The 15530-nt window shown below is 36.3% G+C and overlaps 2 protein-coding genes across 3 annotated transcripts; both read right to left on the bottom strand.

Annotated features, from left to right (window-relative positions):
• Positions 1-1612: 1612 nt before the first annotated feature.
• Positions 1613-5599, bottom strand: LOC122073131 (70 kDa peptidyl-prolyl isomerase-like). Of its 2 annotated transcripts, XM_042637664.1 has the most exons (9): positions 5169-5592; positions 4904-4990; positions 4461-4718; positions 4181-4261; positions 3976-4056; positions 2957-3151; positions 2320-2409; positions 2026-2201; positions 1613-1768 (listed from the first exon to the last, which is right to left on the bottom strand). In XM_042637664.1, the coding sequence occupies exons 1-9, from the start codon at positions 5365-5367 to the stop codon at positions 1628-1630; spliced, it is 1308 nt and encodes a 435-aa protein (XP_042493598.1). In that variant the 5' UTR covers positions 5368-5592; the 3' UTR covers positions 1613-1627. The 2 variants fall into 2 exon arrangements, with proteins under 2 accessions (XP_042493598.1, XP_042493599.1); XM_042637665.1 differs by lacking the exon at positions 2320-2409 and having other exon boundaries at positions 5169-5599.
• A 1191-nt stretch (positions 5600-6790) lies between these two features.
• Positions 6791-7921, bottom strand: LOC122072854. Its single transcript, XM_042637282.1, has one exon. The coding sequence runs from the start codon at positions 7588-7590 to the stop codon at positions 7066-7068; it is 525 nt and encodes a 174-aa protein (XP_042493216.1). The 5' UTR covers positions 7591-7921; the 3' UTR covers positions 6791-7065.
• Between the last annotated feature and the right edge of the window lie 7609 nt (positions 7922-15530).

Below are 15530 nucleotides of genomic sequence, written 5' to 3'. Positions count from 1 at the left end.
TTTTTTTTTTTTAAACACATTTTAAAATTACTTGATGAAGATTCCAAGTATAGATTTTTTATTGGTAGGTGTATGATTTTATTAACACTTGAGATGTATGGGATCAACTTTACTCCACCAAAAATAACCAAAACAAACAAAACAAAAACACGATTCACAAACAGGGTTTGGATTTTGTGGAGGGTTTTAAAAAAGGGCTTTGAGAAGGAATCAAGGAACAAGGAAGAACCACTTATCTAGGCGACCATTTTTCTCCGGCAGCGGTGAGCTTGCTCCGGCAGGGGTGAGCTTCATTCTTCATTGACAGGAGTGGAAATATAGTGGATGATCTTAGGGCTTAGGCACTCATTTTGGCATTATAGAGGTAAGTATAATAAATACTTGTATTTTTTATGTCTTCTTTTCTTTATTTTTATAATTTTGCTTCATAATTATGTATTTTTATTATATGTTAATATGTTATGATGATTGATGATCGATGAAGATGAACTTAGTTTATTCACTTTATTGATTTGTTTTCTTGATGAATATCTTACATTGGTATGAATATGAACCTTTAATATTTATTTAACATATGAGTAATAGGATTCAACTATGATTTGAGCCAAATAGATTGGTTTTATAAAAAAAATTACACAGGAACGCTTTAGTCAATAAGGCGACGCTTTATGCCCGCCTTATCGCTAAGGCGCTCCGAAAAACCCTCAAACGCCTCCGTCGCCTTACAGCCTTAAAAACTATGCCAGTAAGTACGGCTTCATGGGCCTTTGTCTTTCAAGTGGCATATTAGCTGATGCTCGGATATGGATAAGTTTCAGATGAATCACATTTCACCAAATGACACATTAATTAAGCTTTGAAAATGGTCTAGAAGACAATATGGAAAAAAGGCCATGCAGCTGAAATGGGACCACCACTATTTGACACCTGACCAATTCATAGAGTTCCATCTATCAATCAGGTGAAGGGCCACATCATCCTCCCACATGGCTAAAATCAACATAACAGGCAGAGCAACCAAGGTTAGCTACTTGGGCCAACTATAAAACATAAATTTCCGACTATCAGCCATTCAGCAACATGGAGGGATGATTGTGGCAGATTCCAACCATCTGTTATAAAGAAGACTCTCTGGATTGGCCACATGTCAAGGTTTATGTTCCCTCTGAGCAGTATGGCAAACCATATATTGGACTTAATAATTTGAGTCATTAAAACTTCATTTCCAATTCAAAATGGGAGTAGTGCTGTTTTGGCTGACATTTACCACATGAAAAGAGGCCTAAGACACTATGTAGAGCCCTACTTGGGTATAAAGGTTTTTAGAACATCTACATAGTTTGAGGTACAATAGGAAACTATTGCATCTCAGGAGAAGTACAAACTACATATTTATTACAAATTATGTGAGAGATTTAAATAGTAATACATAAACTGAAAAAATATAATATTTGACCCTGCGTGGGTTTGAAATTTCATTTTCTCTTGTTACAAAAGAGACTTCTTACTCTCTCTTTTTTTCATTTTTCTTTTTCTCATTTTGGGAAAACAGAAAACTTTAATAAGATAGTAGCAACTCAGTTATAATTATCAATGAGGATCTTCACCATATATACTTATACTTCAGTCAACTGATTTGCATTACCTTCTCATATCTGCTTGCTGCTCTTTGATGCTTCCCACTCTTAAACAATATGTTGCCCTCCACTTTCTTCTTCCCAGCCACCTCAATTTTCTGAGTGTTACTCATCTCCCAAGGTGTTTTCTCCTGTAACAGCATAGATTATTATTAGAAAGAGGAAAGGAATTACACATCCATGAACTACCTCCTAATCCTTTTAGAAATCTATCATAGGATGTAACAGTACGTATGATGACATTTTCACGTTTTAGCATTTGATGTTATGAGCTCTATTATGTTAGTAAAGTTGTGGAGATCTTTCAACAAATCTATTGTTGAGTCTAATATCGTTTAAGATCCAGATTCTACAATTCAATCATATAAGAATTTAACCATGGCAGTACCTTAATAAAGTCTAGCATTTCTACTTCATAAAATATAGTTGAAGATGGAGGAACAACAGCAAGGTCCCGTTTAACTTCAACACTTCCAAATCCATATTCAGGATTTATTGTCACAATGCACAGTTCACCCTTCCTCATTGTTGCTGCTGCCCTGTCTAACCCAGGAATCACTTGTTCTGCAACAAAACAAACAAACAAACATTAAGGAACTTCTAGAGAAACTTCTGGGACCCTTTTCCTGTGAGAGAGATTGATCTTACATACTCAAGAAAGATAACTTCAAGATGAGCTAACCTTCGTCTAATAAAAATTCCAATGGCCCCACTCTGTCAAAGCCTTTTCTCTCAAATGTGGTTCCATCTCCCAGCCTAGCAGTATATTTAACTGCATATGGTTGAAAGGGATTTCGGTGGGTGGGTGAGTGGGTGGGGGGAACCTGATTAATGATTCATATCAGTTAAGAACATACTACAGACAATATAACATCCTTCGAGTGCCATATTTAGAAATACATTGTCTATATTGCATAAACTTCCTCAGATGGCAGTATAATAGAAGTCCAAAAATTATCTGTGTGACAACTTTACAACCACCTATTTCCAAACAGATAATAATGCCATGACCAATCAATTGGATAAAAGAGCTCTTTAGCAGTTCTTTTTTCCTTTTTTCCTTTATTATATAATTAAAGAGCTTTGGACAGATGTCTGGATCAACACACATCTCTCTCCTGGGAGGTATGAGGTTGAGGCTTGAATGCTATCTTTAACATCCACCAGAAATACAAATGATTGCCTTTAATACAAGAAAAGCATATCTGGTTGAGATAGGAAGGACGTGATCATTCCACGGAAAATAGCACAATTCTGAAAACAGTAACACCCACAGTAGTAATCATCACGAAGTGCAATACAGATATCATAATAATTACCAGTCACAGCTGCCCCTTCATTTGCTGTCATAGTGCCTTCTCCCTCCTTCAAAATCTTTTTCAAAACCTTGGCATCACCAGTAATGTCAACAACAGGATTGAAAGATAACAACTCAAGATCAATGCTTAACACAGCATTTGAGGGTATGGCAGGAAATCCATCTTTATCATCTTTTCCCTGCTCCCCAAAGGCATCTGCAATAGTTGGTGAGATTAGAGTACAAATTCAATACTACAGCAAGATGTATTTGGAACCATTCTAAAATAAACTTTCCACAGATCAAGAAAAGATAAACATATCATAACTCTGCTACTTGCATCTAAAGCTGAAACATCTCGGACACAGATATTTTAACAACAAAAGCTCCACATGCCCAAAAACTAGAAGTGGAACCATATTAAAAGGAAAAAAAAATTTAACAGATCCAAAACAACTAACTTCACTGCCAGTCACAAAGGCTGCCAACCAGAATTAATTCTTTTTTTTTTTTTTTTTTTTGAGGGGGGGGGGTTTGGTGGGGAAGAAAGAACCAAGTTGCAGTTGCAAGTAACATTTGAGCTGCATAAACTAGGTAGCAGTCCAATGTCAGCAATGGCTCTCAAAAGCAGCCATGACTGAAATCCTTTACCCTTATCTTTTCCTCACTTTTTATTTTCATTCACATTCAGGACAACTTGTTTATTTGACTCCCATTAATATTCAGAGTTTATAAAAGCAAATAAATAAATACCAGACACCTAAAAGTGTGAGCTAATTAGAAAATTAAATATGCCTTTCCACCATAAATTGTCAAGGATGACATGCATTTTAATGGAAGTTTATTGCCATCCAAGTATGGAACAACGTATATTTCAGCAAATATTGATCCCAAAATAAAATAAAAGAACGAAATGGTTAAAACAAACAAAAATTATTAAATTTTATTTACTTCAGTGTATGAAACAGCAACCCTGAACAACAAACTTTTTAGAGTGGGAAACAGCAAACTCAGAAAGAAGGCAAAACAGGGAAAACATACACAGTGATTGAACCATTAAATTGGCCTTCTCTCCTTTTTTCATGGTCTTGAGTGCCTTCACCAATGCTGGACAGAAATGACCTGAAAGAAGCAGATCCATCTGACATCTGCTCAAAGACAAAACTAACAATTGCTTTATTCTTCTCAAGTAAAAAGGACTAATATTGATAACCTTATAAACCATGATACAGTAATGATACAGTACCATCTTTCACATAAAACTCGAGTCCTTCTTCAGGCGTTTTAGCAACAATTGTTCCATCAGCAAGCCCCACCTCATACTTCACTGAATTATTATAAAAAAAAATAAATAAATAAAAAAAGCACCACCATAAGCCTTATCAAACAGTAACAAATGAAGTACCCTAGTCAAAACTCTCCGTAGGTAGAAAAAGTTGACTCAATTGATGCATATTTCATCTACACCACACATGATAGACTGCCAAAAATGTTAAGATTATCCGATAAAAAATCCCTTGCAGTACCCATAACCTCATCCAAGTCGCCGGGTTGCTCATTTCTCTCCCCTTTCTTCAAAATTTTCTTGATAATTCCGCCATCCTTGCAGATGTCCACCACTGTGATCCAAGATATGAGTTCTACCTCGAATTGGATAACAGAACTGGAGGGTACACCCTTGGCACCGGTGGCTCCAAAACCCAAATCAGAAGCTATTGTGAACAATGCCACTTCTCCTTTTTTCATAGTAATGATGCCATGATCCAACTCAGACGCAATTTGCCCTGATAATCACATGGACAAAAATCCAGTAATAAGGAAAATTTATAATAAACGGAACAAAATAAACCCGTAACTATCAAAATATTAACAGGTAAAAAACAATATCAAATAAAAAAAATAAGGAAAGGGATGCCCAGTAAGGTCCATAACCAAATGAAAGATGAATGGGAGTAACTCAAAAACTCACCATGACCAAGCTTAAAAGTGAAAGGGTCCTCTCTCTCTCTGCTGGAATCGAACTTGGTTCCATCAAGTAAAGTACCTACGTAGTGAACTGAATTTGAAAACCCATTATTATTTATTTTTCACCACAAGAAAACTCGCGAGAACAAATTCCAACTTTAGCGACCGCCAGAAAAAAAAAAAAAAAAAAAGGCAATAAAGGAAAGTAAAAGAAATATAGAGGAATAAAACAAAGTTCAGATCTTCAAGGCTTTGTTGCTTGCCATTACCAGTAACTTCGTCACCGAAATTGGGAGTTTCCCATCCATGACCGGCATGGAGGAGCTTCTTCTTCAACCCAGAGCTTCTAATTTCCCTCTCCTCTCCTACCTTGAGAGGGGGTGGTGATTCGATCACCTCGCCAGGTTCTTCGTCAAGTTCGTCTTCGTCCTCAATTTCTGAGAGTTGGGTTTCTTTGTCCACTGCCATTCCTAAAATTTCTGATCCATTCAACACCTCTCTCAAATGCAACTACGAATACGAAGGGCCAGATTTTTGATAATCGAAGTCTCAAGCGGCCTTGCCGTCGCCTTTTCTGTTGCCGTGTGCCGATGCTGCTAGTGCTAGACAAGCAGAAGCCGACTGATCTCGAGGTAAGAAGAGACACAGAAACTCGCATGTTTTACCTTGGTAGGCTCCAATCTCAAACCCTTCCTTCTCCAGCCATTTGCAGACCACCCGATTAGAATTAGATGACCCTTTCTGCTCCGAATCTCAGACAGGTGGCGTCACACTGTCACTGTTCGATTAGAAGGATGCGAGAATTTATGATCGAGCTGTATTAACGACGGCCATCACGTCAGTTGGATTGGTATCATGGAGGCATTTATGTAAAACGAATGACTAAAGGCATAGATTTGATCCGAATCTGACGATTCAGAGCCCGTATTCTTTAGCAAATTGTGGTGGATCGTTGGGTCCCATATTTCAACAACATTTTGATTCTAATAGAAAAGAATCATGCTCTTGAAACTTCTCACTCACATTTTCATATCAGAAGTCATCATCGTTGGAATTAAACTAGGTTATTTGTTTCAATTTGCCTTTTTCAAAATTTGGTGACTTTGAGGGATTCTTTTTTATGAGTGAAAAGGAACCAAGATTATGATTACTTTACACATAAGAATAGAAGACTAAATATAAAAATTCTAGGAATTTATTTAGTTGTAAATCAAATTTATAGTTTATTAATAGGGTTTTTTTTTTCCTTGGCCCGATGACATGCCGGATTCAAAATTTTATTTTTGAACTATGAGTTTCAAAAGAGCATTACTTGTTGCCACTGCATAATTAAAATAGGTAAAAAATAAATTTGTAATATGGGATAAAGAGCCCATTTGGATCTGTGGTTAAAACATGTTGCTATATGGCGACAGGTAGTGCGGGTTGGATCGAGGATTGACTGTTTTGATACCACTGTTATGATATTGAAAGAATTCAACCCCATAAATTGGCTTACAAGATAATGGAATTCAAGACTATATCAACCCACATCAATTCCGTAGAAAACTAATATAGGATTAACCCCCATAAGCTGATATGGAATCGTAACAATCTTCCTTCTTCGATTCAAAGTAAAGCTCCTCGTTTGTGTAGGCGCGGACAAGTGAAGTGATGATTATTAACTCCTAGAAAGACTACATTGCAGACATCATCTTTACAATTCGGTACCATATGGATATGGCTCATCAACCCCTTACGTCTTTCTTTATTAAAATATATATATATATATATATTTTTTTTTGGGGGGTAGCTACCCTGTCAGATTATCTATCTATTGGAAATCATCAATAAACTCAATCGATCCACTACTGAAATACAGTTAACAAGCCAAATATCCATTCAATTGGAAGTGGGGATGCAGTTCGTCTGTGTTGATTTACATTTGAACTACATGCTAAACAACTTTTATTCAGACTATCGATGTTACTTGAAAAGAAAAGGAAGTCAACCAATTAACAATTTCACCTTCTTCACACTCTCATGAAATCAAAGATTTTGCAAGAAAAAGAAAAGAGGGATATCTTGTCCAGCCAGGAACAGAATAAAGATCGAACAAGAAGAAGCACCAGCTAGATAGGAAAAAAGAGCGCAGCGGGAGAGGGAACCGATCGAGCAAATGAATTGTTATTCGCTTCTCGGGAACGGGTGTGATAACTTGGTGGGGTTGAGTTGGTTGGCCGTATCGTCTTCTTCTTCTTCTTCTTCTTCTTCTGCGAAGTCGCAAGGCTTGTCCTCGTCAATCCTGGCGATGGCGACGCTATGAGAAACACTCCTGGGCATCAATGTTCCCTTTCCTTTGGGCGCTGAGGCACCCACGCTTTGAGAGCGGCCCCACTGCTGCTGTGGTGACTGTGTCCCATACTTATTGTGAAGGGCCTTCAGAGAGGCAACCCTCATGAGCTGCCGGAAGTCCTCGTCGCTGGCGGCGGAGGATCTTGAGGAAGTGACGCTGAAGCTCCTGGGGAAGTTGGACGATGACTTAGGAGCAGCGGGCAGACCGTTCGTGTCGTAATTCCCTCCGTGTCTCATATTCCCGGCACACGACGTGAGAGTTTGGACGTACAAATCCCTTGCCTTGCACAGGATTCTGATGGGTGCCTTGGCCATCCTGCTCATCCTGCTTTGTTTGCTTCCCTTGCCTTTGCTCATATTAATCTTAATTTTGTATCCTTTAATTACAGCACTTACTCATGCACCTTCAAGGCTTCACCACCACCACCACAACAGAAAGTTGAAAGGCTTATCAATAATTAATCCCGAAGAAAGAAGAAGAATAATAGGATTTAGCTATAGAGCAGGAAGAAAATTGATTTGGTAATCAGAAAAGTGGGAATTAATGATGATTCCGGAGATGGAAAGGACGAGCTGGAATGTGGAATTGGAGTTGGTAAGGTTTTGAAATGTGAGATTGGGTTGTTGATGGGCTTCCTAGCTCATATCGAGAGAGAGAGATTGTAGGATAAGGTAGTCTGAAATGTGAATGCTAGCTACCGGGTACCCACAGGCAAGAAATTCTTTACAAGGGACTGTGGACGGCGTGACCAAAGTGGGTGGGGCTTTTTCAAAGAGGCGAGAGCTAGAGAGGGTATCTCATCTGTGTAAGGGTGGACTTTGTCAATTGAGACATTGTAGGTGTCCCACTCTCGATCTTTTAAATATGGTGTGAGACTATCTAAATGACTCTACTACACTGTGTATTAGAATTTTATCTATTCTTTTAATTGCGCCTTTTTTAAAGGAAAAATGCTAGGTATATTAGCGAATTACCTAAAAATAAGGTATGCTAGCATCTATTGACCATTAAATAAACATAAAAAATCTCATTCATGTATAACTATTATCATACATGATTTGCCCAATACTTCTGCTCCACGTCTTTTCCTTCTTCTTCTTCTACTTCTCTTCTTCTACTTCTCTTCTTCGTCTTTGCCTCCGGCTCTGTCTCTCATACCAAAAATTTGTTGATCCCCCGTTTTCCCTCTCTCTCTCTTGACAATGTATGCTACGAGGCCATAAATCTTTGCCCAATCAACTTAATTGAGACTTACATGCTAAGCAAAGAATATGAATGCTGGAGTAAGCTCAAAACCCCAATTTGAAGAAAAATAAAAGAGGCGGTGGATTGCTTGATTTGAAAGTGCTTAAAATAAAAAAGTTTTTATTCTTTGCAGGTCCAATTGGATTCTACCCTTTGGGCATGATGAAACAATACCCTTTGGGAGCTATGAGTAAGGAAATTGATAGAATTGAAACCAAAGTTGTTGCGAGCTTTGAAAGAGAATGTGTAGACGTGGAGGGTTTCTAAACGACGGGTTGGTCAGAAATTGAAGGTTGAACAAGTTGCAAAAGAAAATTCATCGCTCCCCACAAGGTATCTGGGAAGTTACAAGAGAATTATTTTCAATTTAATGAGGAAAACGAAAATTAGAAACTATTTCCAACTAAATGGAAACTTCTCAGTCGATTTAATAGACTTAAAGCATCAGATGATCCCAAAGACTTTTGAAACCCTATGAACGTTGCTTCCAGTGTGGCATGAATCGTTAGACCATCATAGACCAGTTGCAGAGGGGAGTAAGAGAGTAGAGATAGAAAGAGGGGAGAGAAAAGGTGAAGCAACAGTGGATTGAAGGTTTGGACTTCTTCTCTCTCAATCTAACGGTTTTATTTAAGATGATCAATTCCTACAGTTAAAATCCCGCTAGCACATAAAATTCCAAGGTAACCTACTAGCATACCTCTCCCTCTCCCTCTTTTAAAAGTCAAAGGGATAAAAATTAATTTTCAAAAACATTAAGAAGCAATTATTATTATGTTATTGCACCCTTGTCTATCTCTCTCCTATTCTCTACATAATAACTTCTTAGCCCTTATAGATTGAACCAAAAGCAAGGTATTGATTGGGTCCCACGCAAGCGTAGGGGCCACATTCTCTCACAGGGAACACTTCGCCAATAATTTAACAGCTTAAGGGGATTCAATAAAAAGTAAATAAATATGAAAATCCTTTTAGTATTATTGTTTTTACTTTTTTTTTAGATTATTTACAAGTAAAAGGGAGAGCAGGGAAGTGAAATTTTTTTTTTAGGAGCAAGGGAATGGTACGCTGTTGACCGAGGTACACACCAGCATGTAGAACAATGGAAGGGCATCCCAGAGCATCTTTATTTCGCTAGTGCCCTACAAGGAGGGCAACACAGTCTTTCCATGCCTGTTGTGTCTACGCATTTCCTACATAGTAGCATTCTTTCTTCCAAAAAAGAAAGAAAAATGAAAATTACGTAACTAGATCTGGCTCCTCTCCATGGAGCTTAGGGAACAGGGAGCCATCACATGGTTGGAAAGACCCGGGCATGCGTCCTCAGATCACACCACCCGTGGGATGACTAGCTCCATGTTCCTTGGGCTCCATGGAGTGGAATCCTATCCTACATAATCATGTTTATGCAACCTATCTAAAAGTAATCTTACCATAAAGAGAAGGAAAAATAGTAAAAAGGATAGATCTATTTGTCATCTTCATGTATTGACATCTTCGATGCTAAACCAATGGATTAAAAGGAAAGGAGGAGTGCCTCACGATTCATATATAGAAGGACCCACATGACTAGGAAGGGGAGAGAGTGTGAAAGTGCATTACTATTACAATATGCATATTATTTGTCCATTTGATAATTATATACTTTTAAAAAAAAAATGATATACTTTTCTTATATATTAATTATTTTACTTTATAAGGAATTTGATTTTAAGTGAAAAGTAAAATAAAAGTAATTAATAATAAAAAAAATGGTGAAATTAATAATCAAATTTTGAATGTTTAAGAATTAGTTACATCATGATGTAAAATAACAGTTTCGTTTATTTTCTTCTTACTCATTTCCTTTTTAGCTGAACAGATAAAGAGAATTGGAGGAAGGTGGAAGGAAAAAAACACAAAGTCGACCAAGATTAAATGAATCCTAAGGGGAGTCATTTAATATTTCTTTAGTGTTGTGTATAATTTGTATAGGTAGGTCAGTTACCTTCACCGATATTATATAATAATCATCCAAAATTTTTTTTTTTTGATAAAATAATCAGTCAATATAGCATTAACTTATAGAGTTGACTTGAGTTGAGGTTTTTGTATATTTTTTTTTGGTGGAAAGAGTTAAGTTATGTAATTATAGAATGGTTTTTTTTTTTTTTTTTTTTGAAAGCATGAGTCTTGGAATACTGAACTAATTAACTATTGCTAGCCAATGGCATAAGTCACACAACGTGGGAACGAGTTTTATAAGGTCCATCCCAGTTCTCTATTGATCATTTTGCGCGGATATTTTTATTTTTTTTTAATGTATATATATGTATATGAAAGGTGTGGTGTATAGATAGACAGGGACTCCACACCTATCTGCTCCACCTAAGTCTATCCAAATAATAAAAGAAAATAATAATAATAACATAATGAAAAAAATAACTGGTTCTTGTACCTTAAGTCGCGTGAAATTATTGCCCTATTTTATGTTAAATAAAAAATTTCATCCATATTAATGCTCCCACATGCATTTTCATTGATCTCGGATAGAGTGCCACAGGAATAAGCAGTGATCTCTAGCATAAAAATCGGGTTTCTTTTATTAATTCATATATAATTAATGCTAGATAGCCTGCTGGTATCAAAAGCCCACAGGTAATCTGGTGACCCCCCGTCCTCATTCCTTAATAAATATTTTATAATACCATTTCTAAACGGTTTACCCATTACTATAATTTTGGGGACCGATGTAAATAAACTTCAAGTGAAGTTGGACCTGCAATGGTCAACATCAAAGACAATAATGAGTATAATATTAAATCAATAATTTTATACAATCCCTGTTCTTCAATGTTTATTATCAATCTCCGTCGCTATACGCAGGTGGTTGATATTGTCTACCCTATTGCTTCATCAATATTGCACGGTTGGGAGAGTCGATCTTCTGGTTTGATCTTTCCTTCTTTGATCTAAGGATGTTGCAAGCTGTTGTAGTAATATTATAACTGATGATCTTCTCATACCATAAATTCTACCATCTAAATAAATTATAGTAATTTTTTTCTTCAATATTTTAGTTCTTAATGGTTAATTTTTAAGAGTGAATTCTACTTGAATCCCAACAAATGAAATATAAACTACAGAACTTAAATCAACTTAAGGTCTCAAAATTTCAGATTAATAGTGATTGATAAATACATGGTCTGACTTTTTTGTTAATTTGATAGAAAGCAAATAGTCCAACTTTTGGGTGTATCAATATTTGGTGGAAGAAGATACTCTTCAATGCCAATCATTTACCTCTCAATCATTCAGCGATTTTGATGACTTGGACACATATCCCCTCTTGACCATTTTCTAATGGTAAAAACTCTTTAACTTTTTTTTTTTTTTTTTTTAAATAACTCTTTAACTAATCCAAATATGATTTCATTGTTTATATAAACTACAATGGGTGCTTTCAAATATACCTTCTAATTTCATCCACCTGCTAATTTGTTGCTTTCACATACCAAAAAAAAAAGGCAGAGAGATAGTTACACCTGGCCAAGGAGCCTTAGAGGATGATGGAGAGAAGAGTGCACGATAGTTAATAAATTATAAAGAATAAAAATCATTTCAAATTAAGAAAGAATGATAAATTAAGCTCCCAGGATTTAGAAACTAAAGAGGCTGTTTGGATCAAGGCTTATTTTATGGAGAAGATAAAATGGCCAGCTAAGAGATGAGGTTGGAGCTGCTAACATTCATGACCAACTTGAAATTCAACAAATGAACAATTTAACCCTTGAACAGCGAATCGTGAACGAATGAAAGAAAAAGCTAGCTCACCTTGTGATGTGCAGACCAGATCAATACCGAATCAAGGTGAGAGAGAGCAAGGATAGTCCATGACTGAAAAGTTAGGGTTTTTTCTTTTCGGTGAAAAAGCTAGGTTTCAAAAGAGGGATTTCACATATCTTATGCGGGTTCTACCTATATTATATATTTTTTGGGAAATAAAAATTCTAAAAGGCAGTGCCAAGCAGGGAGGGTGGTAAAATGACTCCAGTCTCTCATGAAAACATAAATCTTATCTATATTGATACTTTTGTACGTATTTTTTATTGGTCTTTTTGCTGGTGCAGGGACCATTCTATTTTTCAAGAAATCATCTTTAATTTTTTTTTTATTTTTTTTTATTTAGAAGATGAAAGGAGTGGGGGAAGAGTGGGGCAGTCATTTTGCATAAGTGAATGTTCCACCAAAACAACCTAATTACATAAGGCAAATAGTTTACGAGTCTCTTACCAAAAAAAAAAGAATAGTTTAAGTCTTTAAGAGTACCAAAACAGCATCGAAGGTTTCAAATCTATCCAACAGTTACCCTATCAAACAATTAGGCATCGTTTGACAACATTTCGTTTCTGTCGTTTCTACGTTTTCTTGTTCTCATAAACAGAGAAACAACTTAAAAAGTATTTGATAAAGTTATTATGTTTCACCCATTTCTAGAAACATAAATCAAAATTTATACCTATTTATAATTGTAGAAACGACTTTGACGAAACAAGTCATCGTTTCTAGAAACGAATTTAAGAGAAAAAAAAATGGCTATTGTGCCTGATAAATCTCTTAACTATTTCAATCTAAAAATGGGCAACCAAACCCTCTCTCCTTTTTGAGCATCCGATGATACTATTGGGTTTTTTAGTGGCATTATGTTTGTAAAAAAACTTTTCGATAAATATGTTTATCAAACACCAAAAAATCCGTTTTTATTTTCGAAAACGTAAAATGCCGTTTCTGCTATTTCTAGACACAGAAACAACAGAAACGTTATCAAACAATGCCTTTGGGCCCGTTTGATAACGTTTCAAGAAATGGAACAAAAAGCGTTTGATAAAACTGTTTCGTTTCATTTGTTTTCAGAAATTGAAATTGAAATTTCTACCTATTTATGGTTCAAGAAACAACTTTACTTGTTTCGCCATTTCTGAAAATGACTTGTGGACATTCTTTCGCTGGTTACTATCGACTTCAAGAAACATGACTTATCAAACAGCTTCAATTCCGTTTCAATTTTTAGAAATGAAAATTTATGTTTCTGTCATTTCTTGAAACAGAAACAGCAGAAACGTTATCAAACGAACCCTTAATCTATATGACTGGAAAGTAGGAATTGTGCACCTTCTAGAGTAGAGTCTTATGTTGCCCCCTTCAAAGAAACAAAGTTGTCTTTTTGTACGCATATCCTTCCCCCACCCCGAAGGCCCCAATCAAAGGATACGGAAACCGTCGAGCCCAACAGGATGAGGTGGGCTCAGAGAAATGGGATGAGCTAGGAATAATGGATTTCGTTAAAATAAAATAGGTGGGCCCAGATTTATAAATTCAGCATGGTTAGGCTTGCTTGGGCCTTCTTTTTTTTTTTCTTTTTTCTTTTTTGTGTGAAGAAATAAAAAATGTGCTCCATGGTCGTGATCATAGCCCCGAAGGATAAATCCTCGTACGGCGGTGATGGGTTGAGGGAATTTTCATCACTAGGCTACCAACCCCATTAGTGCCTGATATAGTATCCAACCATTTGAAAAAGTGACACTCATTGCCCAAATGAGGTTTAGAATTATATTATCAGTCTTGCGTGGCTTATTGAGGGATCGAAATCCTCCACAGCGAGGAAAGTTGGCAGACATTGGCAGAGACCGGTTAGGATGATGACATGTATACTTGAACACGTGGATGGTCAAATCGTGAAGACAGTGCAGCGGACGGACTTTAACAATTCGGGTCTGTGAGGGGAAGAGCCTGATAATGAGCCCGGAAAATGATTTTCTAAAATCCCTTTAAGGTTTGTCTAGCAGTAAAGAGCCCTCTCAATTTAGAGATTTTCAAAACCAAGTCATGGGTGGTATAGCTCATATTCGTTTTTCGATGCTCCACTTACACTAGTCTAATCTCTAATTTCCATGGCTTTCATAGAACCTCCAATAAGTAAACACTACTTTAATCTCTAATTTCCATGGCTTTCATAAAACTCCAATGAGTAATATTTTTCCTAATTGTCAAACAAAAACGGAAGCCCGTTTTGACATGCCTATGGTTGGATTTTTTTTCTAACACTTACATTTTAAAAGCCAATCACAATCACGTGGTAGAAATCGATATGAATTTATTGGATCATGTTTTAGACTGAGGTTTTGTGAGATGGAAATCAAACTGGACCACACCAAAACTATCAAGACATTGAATCGAGCTTAGAAAAGGGATCAAAACTGATATAATCCAATAAAAAACCATTACCAGCACATAATTCATATAAAACACAATTTTTTTCACACTTTTGAATATATTGATATAGTAAACCGAAACAGAGCAAAAATCGATCCACTCTTATTGGATCATATGCTTTGGTTTCACTTGTTCTCACACTAAAATTGGTATAAACCAATCGAATCCCCAAGGCGCACCATGCAGACTTGGATAGATCTTTTTTCCCATATGTATGAGAAAGTATTTGATTGAATTCTGTATTTAAAAACCAAAATGTTCAATTGAATTAAACTATGAAGTTTAGCATAAAACTAATACATACTATTAGGGGTGTAAATTTCGGGGCCAATCGAGCCTGATAATGAAACACCAAAATCAGACAAATCCGTTTATAAATAATTCGAGCTCAAATGGTTGGTTGTTTGAGGATTTGTCGAATAGACCTGTTCAAAAATATTTTTAGTCACAACCTGTTTAGAGTTAAACAAGTTAACTTGATTAAAACCCAATTAAGACTTAATTAAGGAAGCTCGATAGTTGAGCCCGAATGATCAAATATTAACTGTATCATGCTTGCCCAATGTAACCTCACTTAGATTAACGATCAGTCACAATGCAGGGCTTTGAAATGTTCAAGCCCAATTAGACCTGATCGAGATCAACCTGGCCCAATTAATTGACACTCCTAAGTGCAACCAATGATGGTTGTATTGTTCCTTCACAGAATAATGAAAGAAAACTTTCCCCAAAACCAAATATATAAAGAAAAAGGAGAGAGAGAGAAGATTCATACAATGCCGTTGTTTGAGTTCAGTTC

Source organism: Macadamia integrifolia, chromosome 3 (genome assembly GCF_013358625.1).
Source record: "Macadamia integrifolia cultivar HAES 741 chromosome 3, SCU_Mint_v3, whole genome shotgun sequence".
Classification (NCBI taxonomy): Eukaryota; Viridiplantae; Streptophyta; class Magnoliopsida; order Proteales; family Proteaceae; genus Macadamia; species Macadamia integrifolia.
Note: the sequence above shows the minus strand (reverse complement) of the source record. Positions and strands in the feature narration are given on the sequence as shown.

Bases quoted from the DNA above. Each gene is read 5' to 3' on its own strand.
- LOC122072854 (XM_042637282.1), bottom strand. From the start codon at position 7,590: ATGAGCAAAGGCAAGGGAAGCAAACAAAGCAGGATGAGCAGGATGGCC.
- LOC122073131 (XM_042637664.1), bottom strand. From the start codon at position 5,367: ATGGCAGTGGACAAAGAAACCCAACTCTCAGAAATTGAGGACGAAGAC. The intron at 4,262-4,460 runs GTACTGCAAGGG...ATAATAATTCAG, and splicing joins CGACTTGGATGAGGTTATGG to TGAAGTATGAGGTGGGGCTT. The intron at 2,202-2,319 runs GTTAGCTCATCT...GTTTTGTTGCAG, and splicing joins GGAATTTTTATTAGACGAAG to AACAAGTGATTCCTGGGTTA.